This window comes from Leptinotarsa decemlineata, unplaced genomic scaffold (assembly GCF_025532065.1).
Source record: "Leptinotarsa decemlineata unplaced genomic scaffold, Ldec_3_MD MMD2_tig00078346_RagTag_RagTag, whole genome shotgun sequence".
Taxonomy (NCBI): domain Eukaryota; kingdom Metazoa; phylum Arthropoda; class Insecta; order Coleoptera; family Chrysomelidae; genus Leptinotarsa; species Leptinotarsa decemlineata.
In genome coordinates, this window is record NW_027412724.1 from 5,521,788 (window position 1) to 5,538,673 (window position 16,886).

The window sequence follows — 16,886 nt, forward strand, 5'->3', positions numbered from 1 at the left end:
GTATAAATCGATATCTTAGAACTCAAAAATACATCAGCTCCACATATCTTTTGAAAATTTTTAAGTAGATGTGAACGCCCATTCATTTCGGGGGTTTTGTATAAATATGGAAGAATTGTTCAAAAGCTAGTTTTTATCGAACATACACAGATTCTAGGGTGTATTGTGTGATACAAAGAATCAGCTCTCCTTTTGACGTGTACAATTATTCGATAAGGGATAAGTGACACCTGTGTAAATTATTTGCAAATTGAAGTTGATGGTTGCGGTTGTGCGAATTCATTTAAAATGGCGTCGATGTGTTTGTGAGATTTTGTTTAGCAAATTGAGCTGAAATTTCAAATATATTCACAGAAATTCTAATTTACAAAATATGTGAATGGCGAATTATCGAATTTCTTTAACTTGTTCTATCCCCGATGTTGAAAATGCAGACAGAATTATTGAGAATAATTTTTGATAGAAAACAGGTGTTGTTTTGTTTCCAAGTATATTGTTCAACTAGTTTCATGAATTAAAATGTAGTGAAGAATGCCTAAAAATGGAAACAAAATTGTGCCGTATCTGCGGAAAGTTGGGACAAAATTTTTTACATATTTTCAAAACGGAGGGACTCAGGAGCAAGATAGAAACATGTTTGCCAATAATTGTGAGTATATACTGTTTTCCGTTCAATTAACTGCTTTGATCTCTCCAAGAAACCCTGCAGTACAATTCTGCACATTGTTTTAGTAGGATTAATATATATTTGTAGCAAAGAAAAGAATAACTCTACAATGGATCAAAAGCAGAAGAATACTAAGCGCCTTGGTGCAAATGAAGCTCACAATATTCGACAACTAACAAATACCAGCACTGGAGTTCTTATGGTGGGTCCCAATTTCCGCGTTGGCAAAAAGATTGGTTGTGGTAACTTTGGAGAGCTTCGCTTAGGAAAAAATTTGTACAATAATGAACATGTAGCTATCAAGATGGAGCCTATGAAATCTAAGGCTCCACAACTCCACTTGGAATATAGGTTTTATAAATTACTTGGTTCATATGAAGGTATACCAAATGTATATTACTTTGGACCCTGCAGTAAATACAATGCATTAGTTATGGAGCTATTAGGTCCAAGTCTTGAAGATTTGTTTGATATATGTGAGCGCAAGTTTTCATTGAAAACTGTACTTATGATTGCTATACAGTTACTTTGCCGTATTGAATATGTGCATTCTAGACATTTAATTTATAGAGATGTCAAACCTGAAAACTTCTTGATTGGCCGCTGTAGCACAAAGAGGGAAAAAATCATTCATATCATTGATTTTGGCCTAGCCAAAGAATATATTGAACTTGAAACAAATAAACACATACCATATAGAGAACACAAATCTTTAACAGGAACGGCAAGATATATGTCAATCAACACCCATCTTGGAAAGGAACAGTCTCGAAGGGATGATCTTGAGGCTTTGGGCCATATGTTCATGTACTTCCTGAGGGGATCCTTGCCTTGGCAAGGATTGAAAGCTGACACTTTGAAGGAGAGATATCAAAAAATTGGAGATACCAAAAGAGCCACAACTATTGATTCTCTTTGTGAAGGACATCCTGAAGAAATGGCAGTGTATATGCGCTATGTTAGAAGATTGGACTTCTTTGAAACACCAGATTATGAGTACCTTAGGAACCTCTTTACTACACTTTTGACAAAAAAGGGATTTGTTGATGATGGTGACTTTGACTGGTCTGGAAAAACGATGAATACCTCTGTAGGTTCTTTAACAACTACAACACATGACAAAGTAGTTTCACCAAAAAGAGCTTTAGGAAAAACTCATAGAACAAGTACTGGGCATGAAATAAAGCATCACCCCTTGGGAAACTTGACACTTGCTGAGCGTCATGACTCAGTTCAAGTTCTGAGTTCAACAAATAATGAATTGAATGTTGATGATGCTACTGCACATAGTAGTGCCCCTATTGCCCAGCCACAGGAGATTGAGATATTTGATGAAACAAAATGCTGTTGTTTTTTCAAAAGAAAGAACAGAGGTGTTATAAAACATTGAGTCGTGATTTTCATTATAGCTTATTAAAAAACATGTTGCTTGGTTTATTTGTTGAAATAGTTTGAATTTACATTTATTGCTGTTGCCTAAAAAATCTTTATTGATAGTCTGTGATCTTATTCAAAAGTAATCTAGTTGTTTTTCGCTGTATCAGAATTGATTTTTTTTGTAGTCAGGGTTCCCATCAATTTGATTGTCAATTTTTCAAATGTCAGATGCCTGGGACACATTTTTTATTGGAGATTTTGTTGAAACTTTGAATAGCAAGTGTATTCTAAAAATTTTATTTGTCACTATAAACAATTATCTTTTTTATAGAATGTTAAGAGTTTTAGACTGATATTTTTAATGTCATTGTTGAGTTGTTATTTGTTTTTTCACCTATCTACTGCCTTGGAAACAAAAATGTATCTGCATGGAAAATATGGAAATTTGGTGGGAACCCTGTGTAGTGAAGGTGAGTTCATAGTGAACAAAATATTTTATACTATCAAATGTAAATAACTTCTACAGAGTGTGCCTGGTAGTACTTATTGATTAATACCTTTACTTGAATATTCATTCCATATTCAAGACATGGTCTGATGGTTGTCAACTATTTTCAGTAGGTGATATTCAACAAATGAAGCCACCAGAACTCTAAAAGTTTGAATTTAAATCACATTCATTCATCATTTCATTTTTTATAGGTTGAAAAAAATATAAAAAATGATTAATCTGAGATGGCCCACTCTGTATATATTATATCCATTTCACAAAATGTTGACAGATTTATACAACCTGTAAGTTGGAGATATGCCAACTCTCTCAATTCGTGATTAGTCTGTCAAAGTTTTTTGTGAAATATATCTAACACATAATTATCAAATGTTTCTAGCTAACTTTCTGTTGTACATACAGTTTTTCATCAATAATTATTGCTTCAGCTGCCCTAACATGTAGTAAAAAGATTAAGACCATTAAGATATTTTTATTGAGGAGAAATGTGTATTTGAAAATCAAATGATGATGAAACAGTAAAATGATTTCTGCGAGAAGAAAATCTGATAAATATAAAAAACTCATTTAAAATTTTTTGAACATTTGAAATTTGTGAATATCTTGAAAATAAAGTGAAATACACAAAGGATATTATTTGTTTTATGATAAAACAGAAATTTCTATTAATGAAATTAAACCAGAAAAATATCGAAAACAGTAATATTTAACCAATGAAGTGTGCTATGTTGAGGTGGATTTCTTATAAAGTTAAATAATCAGGGAGTTACTTTCATATACAAAAAATCTGCATCGAATGCAGATTTAACCCGTAACTGCTACTACCCCACTTTTATACCATTCGTACTAATACTGGGTCATGTAGACCCATATCTAAAAAATAGAAATAAATATTCAGAAACCAAATTTCATTTATTCAAGTGAAAGAAAATAACAATCACAACATTTATGACAAGCTCAAGTGAAATGAAAATTAATTTTTACCGTCTGGACACAAGGTACAGCAACATTTCAGACAAATTGGTTTTTCACATGTTCTACAAACATAGATAGTTTTTCTGTCTTTTTGGGGGGGGGGGGCAGAGGCCACATATTTTCCTTTATCTATTTTCCTGGGTTTCTTCAGCTGTCTGCCGAATTGTAGGATGGATTTTGAAAATATCTGCTGCTCTGTCGCGAATTTATCACGGAATAAAATTACAATTAATTCTTGTGTGGACGTGTTGAGAGCAAAGAGCTAACCCAAGGTCAATCAGATAATTATATAGAGAAATTTCTTTTCCATGTCCTCCAAATTGGTATAGGATGCGACTGTTCACTCCGTATATATTCAGAATACAATAAAATACTGTAGTGGGCCATCTTCTAGAATGACGAGATGTAGTATAGTTGGCACACTTTTCGTCTAATGCATCTACCCCGGCTTTGGTACTATTATAAAACAGCATTAAATCATGTTTTTTTGTGGCAGCATCAATTTGATTGTCATGGTGCATAGAGGATAGCAGAGAGACACTTTTATTCTATTTTGGGACGTAGCTGACAAGAGTAAGATCAGATGTGAAACCAAAAAGGGAGGAACCTACTTCTCTAGCTCTGGATGGTAAAAATGCGGCAGGTATTTCTCTTTTATGTTTCTTCATAGTTCCTAAATATGTCAGGCCTTTTTCTTTCAACTCCCGAGCTGCCACGATTGATGTATACCAATTATCTGCAGTGAGATTTCGTTTGGAATTGTAGAATGATTCAGTCATTCGTATAACAACTTGTGTAGGGTGAGGAAGTGATTTTTCTTTGCATTGTTTGCTACTTTTTAGTGATTTCTTTTCCGATATACACCTCAGCATTGTACATATAATGTGTTTTCAAATCAGCTAAAATCTGAATTTTAATGCCGTACTTTGCCGGTTTGTTTGGGATGTACATCCTAAAAGATTATCTCCCTCTATGGAGCCAACATTTCATCCAATGTTAGGAATATTCCAGGAGTGTAGTTAGGATTTGAGTTCTCAACAAATTTTTTGAATATATTGGATATTGCAGCAAGTTTATCTGTTTCACGACGCTCAGCTCGTGTTTCGAAGTCATCAAATCTAATGGCAGCTAAAAGGAATAGAAATCTAGCTAACGTCATGGTAAAATGTCTACCTGTTCTATCTGTTGCCCAAAGAGATTTCAGATCCTCGTGGCCAGATTTGAAAATACCTTGCAAATGTAATAGGCCAATGAATGCTACTATTTCAACTTTATTTGTGGATTGTATGAAACGGGAATGGAATGTATATCTTGAGTTACGTTTAGTTTTGAATGAACTGTAATTCACTCTCATAAGATCAATATTTTTGTTAGTGTTTGTAACAATCTCTGCCAAGATATCATCAGAAATAATCAATCTCCATGCTTGTAATGTGGGGTTTTCTCGTGCAGGACCTTTTAGACCAGGCAGAATGGTGTGAATATTCTCTGCTCGCTCTCGTTGTCTAACTGGAGCTTGTTGTGACCATTTCATACATGGTTTTGTAGTTTTCTTATTCAATCTTCCATAGAATAATCTTTTTCTACAAATATTTTCTTCCACTCCATCTACACCAAAATTTTGTTCATTAGTATCCTCGTTTTCACTACCACTATACTCTGTATCTGCTCTAGAGTTTTCATCATTTTTGGGTACCCACTCATCATTTTCACTTTCTATATCATGATCACTGAACAGTTCTTGATCAGATTCCCCTTCCTCGCTTTTGTCCCCATCAAGAAGAATAATATTTGTTGCATCCATTTCATCATCAGCTGTTATACATTGGGAGCTAGAAAGACCTTCCTCATCTTCTCCTGTAATTTCTTCATCGGCCCAAAAATATTCACTTGTTAGTATATCAGCAAGTTCTTTCTCAGTTAAAAGTTTTCGGTTGTCCATATTCACTGCTAGAAAAAAAAGAATTCTGAAATAATTGAAAATTATACCCAATCCGTTGTTTATGAGATATAAGTTTCCAACGTATCGAAGATATGTTATGCTCATACAGTGAAATACTCCCCTTATTACTATCGCCGGGTCTTTCAGACCCTAATTAGCACGTACTTCGTTAAAAATGGAAGGAATCGATGCGATCTGCATAACAGTCAAAACAGTACTGGAGTAGACGAGAAGTCACGGATCATCAATTGTCTGAGCTTTTTGGTCGGTAAGGGAGAGGTATGCAAATATATCGCTAGGTCGTACAGACCCGGTAGTAGCAGTTACGGGTTAACTGAAGGGTTAATTAAAAAATCATTAGTAGAACGATATATCCGATAATAATAGCAGGAACATTTTCAAAGTATTTAGGTCTATTTTATTTTCTATATTCAATGAATACTACCTTCAGAAGATGAGTAAACATTTTCAAAATATTATTGTCATGTCATTAAATCAACAGGGCAGCTGAAAAAATATTTAACATTTATTGAAGCTGAGTGAATGTATTAATGACAATAATATTCATCTTGAAACAAGTAAATTGTTTAGCACAACTTTCTTGCATTGCAGATATTGTGAAGTCTGGTTCTGCTTTGAACCAACTTTGTTTGGTATCGTTATTATTGTTATGTACTTGTTTTCACTGACGTTTTTCTTTATTTTGTGTAAAATTATATGAGATTTTTTTTCATTTTGTTCAGGATCACTTGAAAAAAATTTATGTATTTTTTTTGGTCTCAAGAATAATCTTGATCTCTCATATAACTTGATGGGGAAATTTTTCTGCAAAAGTTTATCTCTGCTCCACTGAGATTCAGTGTTTTATCAAGTATTTGATAATTTTAGTGTGCTGACAAAGAACTATAATCGAACTGTCAGATGTTCCTACAATGTTTTTTCTTGATTTGATACCAAACAAAGTTGAAATCTCTTATATGTAATTCTGGTTCTGATAAAAATCATTTCACATACATGAAATTGACATCCCCATAGTTTATGAACTTTGAAACATTTTTTCAGGTTTCTCCATTCTGTCTCCTTCCTGATACAATTTGTGGAGAATGTACTGAAAATGTAGACAACTTTTATTTGTTCGTAAAAAACTGTTTGCAGAACATAATAATACTGGAAAATCAGTATAATATTCAGGAATCATCCCTGAAGTCAAAACAAAAAAGAGATAAAGGTTGCCATGTGGATTTTAGTGATCGAAAAATCAATAAGGGAATACAGACTGATGACTTTCTGGATGTTTTAGCTGGTAAAAATTATGACTTGGACAAATTTCGTTTGAATTTTCCTCAGACTGTAAGTTTTCTTAATAATGAAGGTATTTTATCCAAAAATAATCTAAGCTTAGTTGACTATGATATTGATACAGACTCGAGTTTGGAGGAATCTGTTATCAATAATGGAAACGTTATTTTGGGGGAAAAATTGCGATCTCTAACAGAAATTTCGAAATTTGTTGACTCTGTAACAAATACAAATTCTATTTCAACAAAGTCTCTGTATTTTGATGATACAGAAAAAAATTTGATTAGTGAAATATCTCAAAGAAAAGGGCTGAAGCGAAAAAGTGACTTTATAAAAACTTCAAAACCAAAAATTTTCAAACTGCACACATCAAATAGAAGGAAGAATAAAATACCAATGAAACTAGATACACAAGGTTCTGGCGAAACTAGTAGCCTTACTTTGGAAAATGAAAAAATCAATACATCTCAAAAACAATCTAAACAATTGAATGATGATTCAGATACTCATCGTTCCCTAACATATCAGGTAACAGACATTTTCAAATATGATTTTGAAGACCTTGAAGTTATTATAATTTTCAGGATGAGAAGGTTCTGTCATCACTACCACAAAGTTGTCTGCTTTGTGACACTCATTTCTCAGGTCCAGCTTCTTTAGCTTCACATGTTTTTGAAGCTCATGGTATTGATATGGCTGAAGTTGTTTCTTCTGGATCTGGAGAATCCTTACCAGAAAGAAGTAGAAAAAAAATTCCCAATCTTGTCAAAATTTCTGATTTGAAAAGAAGTGATTCAATAGGTGAGTACATAGTCCTAAACTTCAATAATTCAAATCAACTAAATGGAAAACAAAGAAATAGGTTAGATAACTGCTAATAAATAAATGGAATTATTTTATGTACATATGAATATCATGTCACTTTAAGTGTTCATAAGAAAAACACATATATTTTTCCATTGACTTATATATTCTGAATTTAAATAGCCATTTATTTGCCATCTGAAGATCTGGGAAGCAGTGACCCTGACCAAACAATATCTTTTCAATTTACTAATCATTATGAAGAGGTGATTTTTACATTGGTGTTAACAGAGATAATAAGTGAGACTTTTGTAGTATTTCTAAGTTTGTGACTGTAATTTCTTATAGCAGTATTCAAGTTTTCCCTGAGCTTGACATTCAAATTATAAAATACTGGTTTCAAAAATTTTATTTGTATTCCATTTATTTAATGAAATTATTCATTTCAATTTTTTAAGGCACTTTTCTTCATGTTGTAAAATGTTATTGGTATTTTATGTTCTCTTCAGATGACCAGTCTTCTGATCGTCAACGAGAACCTCCAATGCTTCATCCCAACTTCGTTTGTCCTAATTGTCCAGGAATCTTCACCAGTAAACAAGATCTTATGATGCACCTTCGTCTCAAACATGTACAGCTTGCTGCCTACCTTTGTGGCATCTGCTTGACCCAATGCACTTCCTACATGAATTTGAAGAGCCATCTTCAAATTTGTTCGCAGCAGCACCAAATAACTACTAAATATATTTGTCAAGTGTGCCAGTATGGAGACGATAATTTTAAGTGGCTTGAGAATCACGTTTTAGTCCACGATTTTTTGTTGGAAACTTGCAAAAAACTGTTGAAGATGTTTGATCCAGAAGATTACATTGACACTAATGAAAATGTGGAAAACGTTGGTTTGACATCCATTTCTAAAAGCTTCAGTTGTAATGAATGTGGCGCTAGTGACTTTCAGACCTTCAAAGAGTTCAGTACTCACAGAAGAAATATTCATTCCATATTTCACTGTGATTTATGTAATAAGTTTTATGGGCGCAACTCACATCTATGGAAACATGTGAATAGGCTCCATAAAGGACATCCTAGTATAACATGCCAGCTTTGTTATAAAACATCTGCTTCCAAGTATCACCTATCCCAACATTTCAACAAAATTCATTTAACAAAAACACCCAAACAGAAAAGTTCTGATGCTCAATCTGTTGAAAAAGATTTCTTACCCCAGTTATCTGAATGTGATATTCAGACTCTTGACCATATTGTAGCTCAAGAACAGAATAGTAATATAAGTGATCAGGATTACAATTTCCATAGTCAACAGTCAGATGCAGAGGATGAGCTGATTATCAAACAAGAACTTTTCCAAATAAATGAAGAACCACTCTTGGCTCCGAAAGAAATTGATTCATCCCATGATCTGTATACTAATATCATAACAAATTATACACCTCCAGTAAATGAGGGCGATTATAAATGTCCAAAATGTTCCAAAGCTTTTCATAAAAAAGTATTACTCAAGAAACACAAAAAGAACTGTAGACCAAAGATGCAAAAAGATCTCCTTACACGTTGTAAAACGTGCTCTAGAATATTCAAAGATCGACAAAGTTTAACTAAACATTTAGTCAACTATCATTCAGAATACACCTGTGAGATTTGTAATGAAAAAGTACAGAGTAAGTGCGAAATTATATCTCATATTAGATTCAGGCATCCTGGTTGTGATTTGTTTTGTAAAATATGTGAAAACATCCTGAGAAGTAAGTATGATCTTCAGGAGCATATACAAAACCATTTAGATTCTTACATTTGTCAATTTTGTGGAGATCCTTTACCAAGCAAAATAAAACTTAAAATGCACATTCTTAGTTTGCACCGTAAGATTTTGAGTTTGTCATGTGGCATTTGCCTAAAACTGTTTGAAACCCAGCATATTCTCCGAGACCATGTAAGATTGGTTCATAAAGCCCAATTGACGCCTCTCACTTCTTGCCCCGTATGTGGTAAGAACTATGGATCAAAATGGAAAACATATGACCACCTCAATAAATCTCATGGGAGAATATTCAAAGCATGTAAGACTTGCCTCGAGGTGTTTGATAATGAAGCTCAATTGCAAGCACATTGTGATGTTACGGCACATGGGTCCCAAAGCACCAATGTGACTGCCACCACAATAAGAAACAGTATTATGGCTCATATTACTTCTGCTATAAATGAAGTAGCTGCTAATAATGAAATACCTGCTGACAATGAAACACAGAATGTTGAAGAAAGCGACAGTGATGAAGAAGTTGAAAGTGATAGTGAGTACGAAAATATTGACAATGAACAGTATATTGAAGAACCAAAGTTATTGCTGTCGCAAGACAAGAAAATTTCATTGCTGGAAAAGCGCTTACTGGGGAAAAATCCAACTGAGGATGACTGTTTTTCAAGAAGTGATGCACAACTAACAAGTTTCAAAGGAAATAAACCAATTAGTGAAACAAAAAAACCGTTGACAATTATCACAAAAGAAGAAGATCCAGAACGTAATCTATCTCCATGCAATCCTCCAACAAACTCTTCCAAACGAACTGTATATGTGAACAGTAATGACCCCTCCTATTGTGAAATCTGTTTCAAAACTTGGCCTGCAAAAAAACATCTTTGGCAGCATTACATTCGTTGCCATAAGGCAGTAGCTGCTACAGTATGTGGTATTTGTCTCAAAACAAATGAAAACTATGAGAACTTGCAGAAACACTTACGTGAAAATCATCCTACTTTACTGCATGGTCAAGGGTTTGGATCAAATTTTATATGTAGAATTTGTGGCAGGTACCACAATGCAAGTTCTAAATTACGTTTACATATGGTAATACATGAAAACTTTGACTGGAAATTAGTGGAAGATGTGAAAGAATCAGCGAAACAAATAAATAATTCAACCAAACCTACTAATGGATACAATGATGTCAAGGGAAAGCCTCAACAGGAAGATTTTGAGGACACCATTAACTATGAGAGTTTGATAGAGCAAGTGGAATGTTCCTCTCAATCTGATAACGAAGAATCGGAGACTGAATGCTTGCAGAACGAGATTAAAGAAGAACAGGATTCATCTTCAGATGAAGATAGTGATGATTCTGCATCTTCAGAAATTTCAGATCATGAGTTATTTGACATTGTGGAGAAAAAACAGAGTGCAAATGAAAAACAAGATTATGTTTCTACAGGTGATGAGTCGAATTCTAGCTGTACTGATGAGCAGAATGCAGTCAGTAAAAGTAATTCTTCTGAGGATGATTGCTCTCAAGGATCTCAGTCACTTTCTTCTCAGAGTAAGTTCAACAATGGATCAAATACTAATTCTGCAGATTCAACATTGAATAGCAACATATTCAGACGAAAACCTGAGGAATTAGACTCTGCTATTAAATCCATCAGTTACGAATGTCCCCTACCAGTGAATGTAAATGCAGTGCAGGATTATTGTGAACTACAAAGTAATTGTCTCAATGAGAATGAAATTGAATCAGCTGTTGGGAGCATACTATAAGATTTATGTACATAATTCATTTCACAATATAGTAGTATTTTTGATAATTAGTAGGGGCAACACTATTTTGAGGTTCGATAGAGTGGCATATTTAATAAATGAGAATTGGCATATAAGTTAACTTGACACTGTCTGTGCTTTTCATTTGAACATATTTCCAGGGGTAGTGGAACACATTGATTGAAAGCTGCATTTCGAGTATCAAATATTTGAATTCCGGTTTTTGTTTTCAAGATTCGTATGAATTGAATTTGTACTTCACCTCTATATTACATTTTCATCATATAAAGAATATAATAAGGTTGGTAGCAGCTATAGATTAAATACATTTAAAAAATGAAGAGAAATACATGCTAATTGAAACCTGTTTATGGTTTCGAGTTTTTAAGCAATCGCTTGTTAGAATTCAATCCCGGCATTTCTAGCTAACAACTTTATATATTTATTTAGTACACTATTAATCAGCCACAGCCGATTAAAGAACGGTAAAACAAAACTCGGAAGATACAAAAACAAGTACTTGTAAAATGGTCAATAAACAAAACAAATAATAACGAGGACAATACAAACAGTGCAATATTGTGTCTGTCTACTCTTATGTGGAAGGATTATTTGTTATAAATTAAGAACAGCTTTTCTTATTGGCAGGTCAACAATGAAAAAAATAAACCTGCTAACATAAGAATACTTGTTCTCAATTCTAAACATCATATCCTCCCACAGTGTGGAGTTGTATATAATTTTTTTCTTCAGTAATTTTACTTCATCATCTTCAGAGGCTTTTGTTGTACTATGTTCTGTCATCCTTGAAGTAGATTTTTATTCATTAGGAAATTCAGGACCTCATACTTTCTGCCACAGACCAAATCGGGGTTTCTCCGAGTACCACTCTTGCCAGCTGATCTGAAAGGTCCCTCAATAAATAAGTAATCGGCTTCGTTAACAAGCTGGATTCATTTGGTTGAATTTGAATAAGTGTGAGCCAAGATAAACCCTCGATAGTTGCAGTGGAGACCACAGACCTACTCACTTTACACCTATCCTACCCTACACCGTTCCTCCAACCTTGAAGTGATGAAAGACAAACCTCTGAAGATGCCAGCCACCGAAAAAACCTGAAACAGTTTTAAAATTTTCTAATTGATTCGGCCGTTACTTGATGAAGATCCATAGTAATTTCAAAAACTACACCTGACGATTTGATCTCCACAAACTTTATTTGAAAAATATATATCACAACATGTTTCGCTAAAACATTAGCTATTTCAAGTGATTTATTCACTTGAAAATGAGCATTCTTTTACTCTAAGGAATCAAAGGAAAAGCAGAAGTGTGGTGTATAAACACTCTCATTGATTTATATGGTGAAAACTTTTCTAAAGTTAAGGATAAAGTAAAAGTTTGGTGTATGAATCAAAGTTTAAAAAAATGTTTGCCTTTAGATGGAGAATTTAAATTATCGAATATCATATAATATGTCAGATTATGTAATATTTACATAGATATCTCATCTCGTAATAACATGCTTATTATTTCCTCTTTTGAGGAATGTGAATTAAAAAGAATCAAATTGATGTTGCTAATTATTTTTTTCAATGCATAAATCTGGATACCTCATTATAGGCCCTCTTTGATAATGTCAACCAATTCTTGTAGTTGAATATATTTGTGATGTGATGCCATATAACTCTTTTAACTGTATTTTACTGTTTATAAATGTTTTCAATAGAAAATAGTCTCTTGCTATCATTTGTCATCTCCGATCGGTATTATTTTTAATAATAAAATTTGAGCTAGTCATTTTTCGGGACTTTATTTCTATTGTGAATATGAAAAGCAAAAAATCTCATTTGATTTTTTTGTATTATGGTTCCATACAATGTTGTAGTTAATTAAAGACTGTTTTCTTCGCACAATGATCTGATTTTTCAAGCTATGAGTAGATATTGTACCTATTTTTGTATTTATTTTTTTTATTATAGGTTTAAAACATTCCTTGAATGCTTTACTGTTTATTTTATAAAGTGACAGTCATTAAATATTTTTTAATGAATTCAAATATTTTTTGAATAATTTTCAAAAACCCCAATCTAACTCGGATGTGTTTTCAACTCTTAGCTCTATCTCTATAAAAAAGGAAATATACTGCTGAGAGCACTCTAGAGAATTTACAAATGATGTATTCGGCTGAAGTTTATTGTTTGGTTTGCAGTATTTTTATGTGTTCAAATCTGATTTTGTTTTATGAGGGAAAAAGGGATAAAAATTAGGAGTGCAATGTTTTCGAATAACAATCAATTAATAATTTCTCATTTAGAACTCTAGATTCCGTGCTGTAATATTGCACATGAAGAACAAAAAAGTTAAGTTTGTTATTGAAGTCTTACCGAGTTGAAATGTAGAATTAAATCTTTTTCTGACAATAATTTCAATACCTGGAAAAAAGGAAATACATACAGAAATGAGGAGCTGGGTACCTATTCCTGACCCTTCGCAGTGAAAAGTTTGTAGATATTTTACATTCTAAATAACCATGGCGTTTATCATTGTCGGTGAATTATTAAGATATTGCCTTTAAGAGTCGTTCAGGAAAATATTGGGCCTTCAATTATTTCAAAAATATACATTTTTAACTTTGATGTGTTCAGCAATTCGGAAATGAGTGAAGCTAAAATATGGAAGGAGAACAAAAACTGTTGGCCAACTATCTCAATGTAATTTACAACCTACAGCTAAGATCTCTGTTATACATCGGTATTAGGTTAATTCTAGTTCACTGATGAATATCACAGTTGATTAGAATGTTAAAACACTGTTATACCTCTCGCTGTTGTGTGCGTCACTGGACGTAGAGGCTGACGGCATATCCTGGCTATCACAACATTACCATGAAACGTATAACGGGGGCAAGTGAATAATATAGACGAAAGAATCTATATTGTGAAAAAGCGATTTGTTTTTTAAAAGAGGAAGTTGAACAAATAAGAAGTAGGTACTAGAGAAAGTAGACACATGGAAAAGAGTTGAGAGTACTGAAACAAGATAATCCAAATTACATTCAATGATTGAGATCTCAACTGGAGTTCATCATGCATACTAGAAAAATGGCACATCAAATATATCAGTTCATCACAAGGTTATTTTACAACGTACGTATTTTACAAAATACGGTGTTCCAGTTCTTTAAAGAATCTTTGCAGGGAGCCTTTCAAGAAAAAGTGGCAGAAAACGGAAAATTTGAGAAGATGGGAAAGGCCTTCATAAACCATTCCAACTAGAGCAGAGATAGTTGAATAAAGAATTGTATAAGATAAAAAATATATTTACCTTGGCTGCAGCACATATTACCTACGGATTGAACCGTAACTCCCAACCCTATTTGCATAGAAAAGTTGGGAAAAGTTAGACCTTGGAGTAAAGATATCACAGCAGGTTAAGAGAATAGAAGTCATAGCGGAAGGATCACTCACGTCAACTCATTATTTATATAATTCAGTTGGCAGTTCTTGAATTCATCGAGAGAATAGAATCTGTTGTTATTGGAAAATGCTTTAATTATTCTCTTGAATTTGTTTTTGCTCAAATTTACGTTGAATATAGTGACATAATTTTGAATTCGGTAAAGTAGTTTCTACAAGATTCCTTATATCCCACACAGGCTCTAATATCTGTATGGCCTTTTTCTGTATTCGGAGAGAGACTAATTTCCCCATAGTCATATACCATAAGTAATGAGTGAATGAAACAGGGCTAAGTAATATATTCTCAATGCTTCGAAACTGGTTACTTTTTTCAGTTGTCTTAGGAGATAGAGTTGATTAGAAAGTTTAGAGCACAGTTGGTCAACATGAGAGTTCCATTTCAAAGAGTGATCCAAAGTTTAACTTTATTTGCTGAGTTCTCACGACAGTTGAAATGGAAATCCTTTGGCATTTATTAGGATTTTGTTTCAATTTGTTTGTTAGAAACCATTCTTCCGCTCTTAGCTCCGCCAATTCCATTGAATTTGACAATATTTGCTTATCAACATGTGATTCGTATATGGTTACATCATCTGCAAACATCATGCATGATGACGGTGACAAATTTTGCGGTAGTTCATTAATATATAAATTAAATAGGAGAGGACCTAATACAGACCCTTGGGGTTTGTATGATGATTCGGAACTCTGACAATCCTGGTATTGCACTTTTTGGAATCTGTTGGTAAGGTAGGAGGAGAAAAATTTGTAAGCTGTTCCGCGTATTCCGTAATATTCAAGTTTCTGAAGGAGTATTGTATGAGAAACACAGTCAAAAGCCTTGCTGAGGTCGCAAAGTGTTATGGCAATTACTTTACCTGCTTCAAGGCTCTCAACTCTCTCCTCCACGGCTTGAACCGTGGATCTGCAAGTTCTGAAACCGAACTGTCTATTATAGAGAATTTTATATTTTTCCAAGTACAAGTTTCTCCATTAACTTCCCAATAATCGGGGTTATCAAAATAGGTCGGTAATTTGCTGGCCTGTCCTTGTCGCCACTTTTGTGAATCGGAATAACTTTGGTTGATTTGAATACATCGGGAAAAGTTCCAGTCAAGAAGCACATATTGATAAGGTTGGTTAGGGGATCTAGTAAACCATCAGCAATTTTTTCCAATATTATACTGTTCAATCCATAAACGTCGTAACAGGGGAAGTTTTTCATGCTTTTTATTCCAGCCAGTATTTCATTCCCAGTTACCGGAGAGAAAAAGAAGGAGCTTTGTATTCTAGGGAGATTGTTCAGGAACTGTTCGGTAAGCTTATCCGTTTACTGCAAACTTTTAGTGAGTTCCTCTGCCACCTTACAGAAGTAGTCATTGAATTCGTTACTTCCGTGTGTTGTTTTATTTATTCCTTTCTCATAGCTTATTAGTCTCCAGCAATCTTTGTTTTTATGTTTAGACCCATATATATATATATATATATATATATATATATATATATATATATATATATTTTATAGCATATTTTATAGCATGGTGCAGTTATTATAATAATCGATTAAATATCAAACTGACAAGAAAAAATAAATTCTTTTTATTTTCAAAAATTTATTTTAACATGAAACTATAGCAATATTAAAAACTTCGATAAAATATAGGTACAGACAATAAGTCACCCTTAAGTAATTCAAGTACAAGCAATAAACTCTACCTTTATAAATCCAACAAGCATTGCTGTCACACACACCTGGACAGCAACACTATTCTCGATGCTCGTTTCACTAACAGAGTTTATCTCATCAGATAAATTAACAGCTAAACAATTTCGTTCTACTTTAATATATATCCCCCAACTGAAAGAAAAAAAATTCCCATTCCAGATTATAAACGACAGAATATTAAAGTAAGCTCTTAACAAAATTACTGGCACTGATTAAAAAAAAATACCATTTTATCAGTACCTATAGAAGGCAAATATCTCAATAGATACAATTACTATTGGAAAAGATGGCGAGTCCACTCTTCATGAACCATAGTGTTTTAAATATTCATTATATAAAATGAAAATTGTTGAACATTTTTGTATATTAGAATTGCCGAAAAAGGTTGTTTGTGAGATAAAAAATTTAACAAAGCCAACTGTTGACAGCAAAGTAGCGGTGAATGGTACCTAATATTTTTATCGTGAGCATTTATCTAATTAAACGTAGATTAATTCTCCTACGTTACATAGCTGACGGGACTGCGAATAATCATTGAAGGCGACTAGGAGAATTATCAATAAGAAGGTGTTATCGT

The 16,886-nt window shown here is 33.3% G+C and overlaps 1 protein-coding gene across 7 annotated transcripts; it reads left to right on the forward strand.

The window, feature by feature from the left end:
• The first annotated feature begins 236 nt into the window (after positions 1–236).
• Positions 237–13,175, forward strand: LOC111511643 (uncharacterized). 7 transcript variants are annotated; one of them, XM_074185726.1, is made up of 5 exons: positions 242–649; positions 2,376–2,514; positions 6,535–7,299; positions 7,356–7,572; positions 8,085–13,175. In XM_074185726.1, exons 2-5 carry the CDS (start codon positions 2,473–2,475, stop codon positions 11,120–11,122), a joined length of 4,062 nt encoding a protein of 1,353 aa, XP_074041827.1. In that variant the 5' UTR covers positions 242–649; positions 2,376–2,472; the 3' UTR covers positions 11,123–13,175. The 7 variants fall into 7 exon arrangements, 5 of the variants coding, with proteins under 5 accessions (XP_074041827.1, XP_074041828.1, XP_074041826.1 ...); XM_074185727.1 differs by lacking the exon at positions 2,376–2,514 and adding an exon at positions 4,027–4,173; XM_023167677.2 differs by lacking the exon at positions 242–649 and adding an exon at positions 4,027–4,173 and having other exon boundaries at positions 2,061–2,514.
• Positions 13,176–16,886: the final 3,711 nt, after the last annotated feature.

Excerpts from the sequence above, each read along its gene's own strand:
- LOC111511643 (XM_074185725.1), top strand. The coding sequence starts at position 542 with ATGGAAACAAAATTGTGCCGTATCTGCGGAAAGTTGGGACAAAATTTT. Across the intron at positions 650-6,534 it reads AAACATGTTTGCCAATAATT|GTTTCTCCATTCTGTCTCCT; the intron begins GTGAGTATATAC and ends ACATTTTTTCAG. Across the intron at positions 7,573-8,084 it reads GAAAAGAAGTGATTCAATAG|ATGACCAGTCTTCTGATCGT; the intron begins GTGAGTACATAG and ends TGTTCTCTTCAG.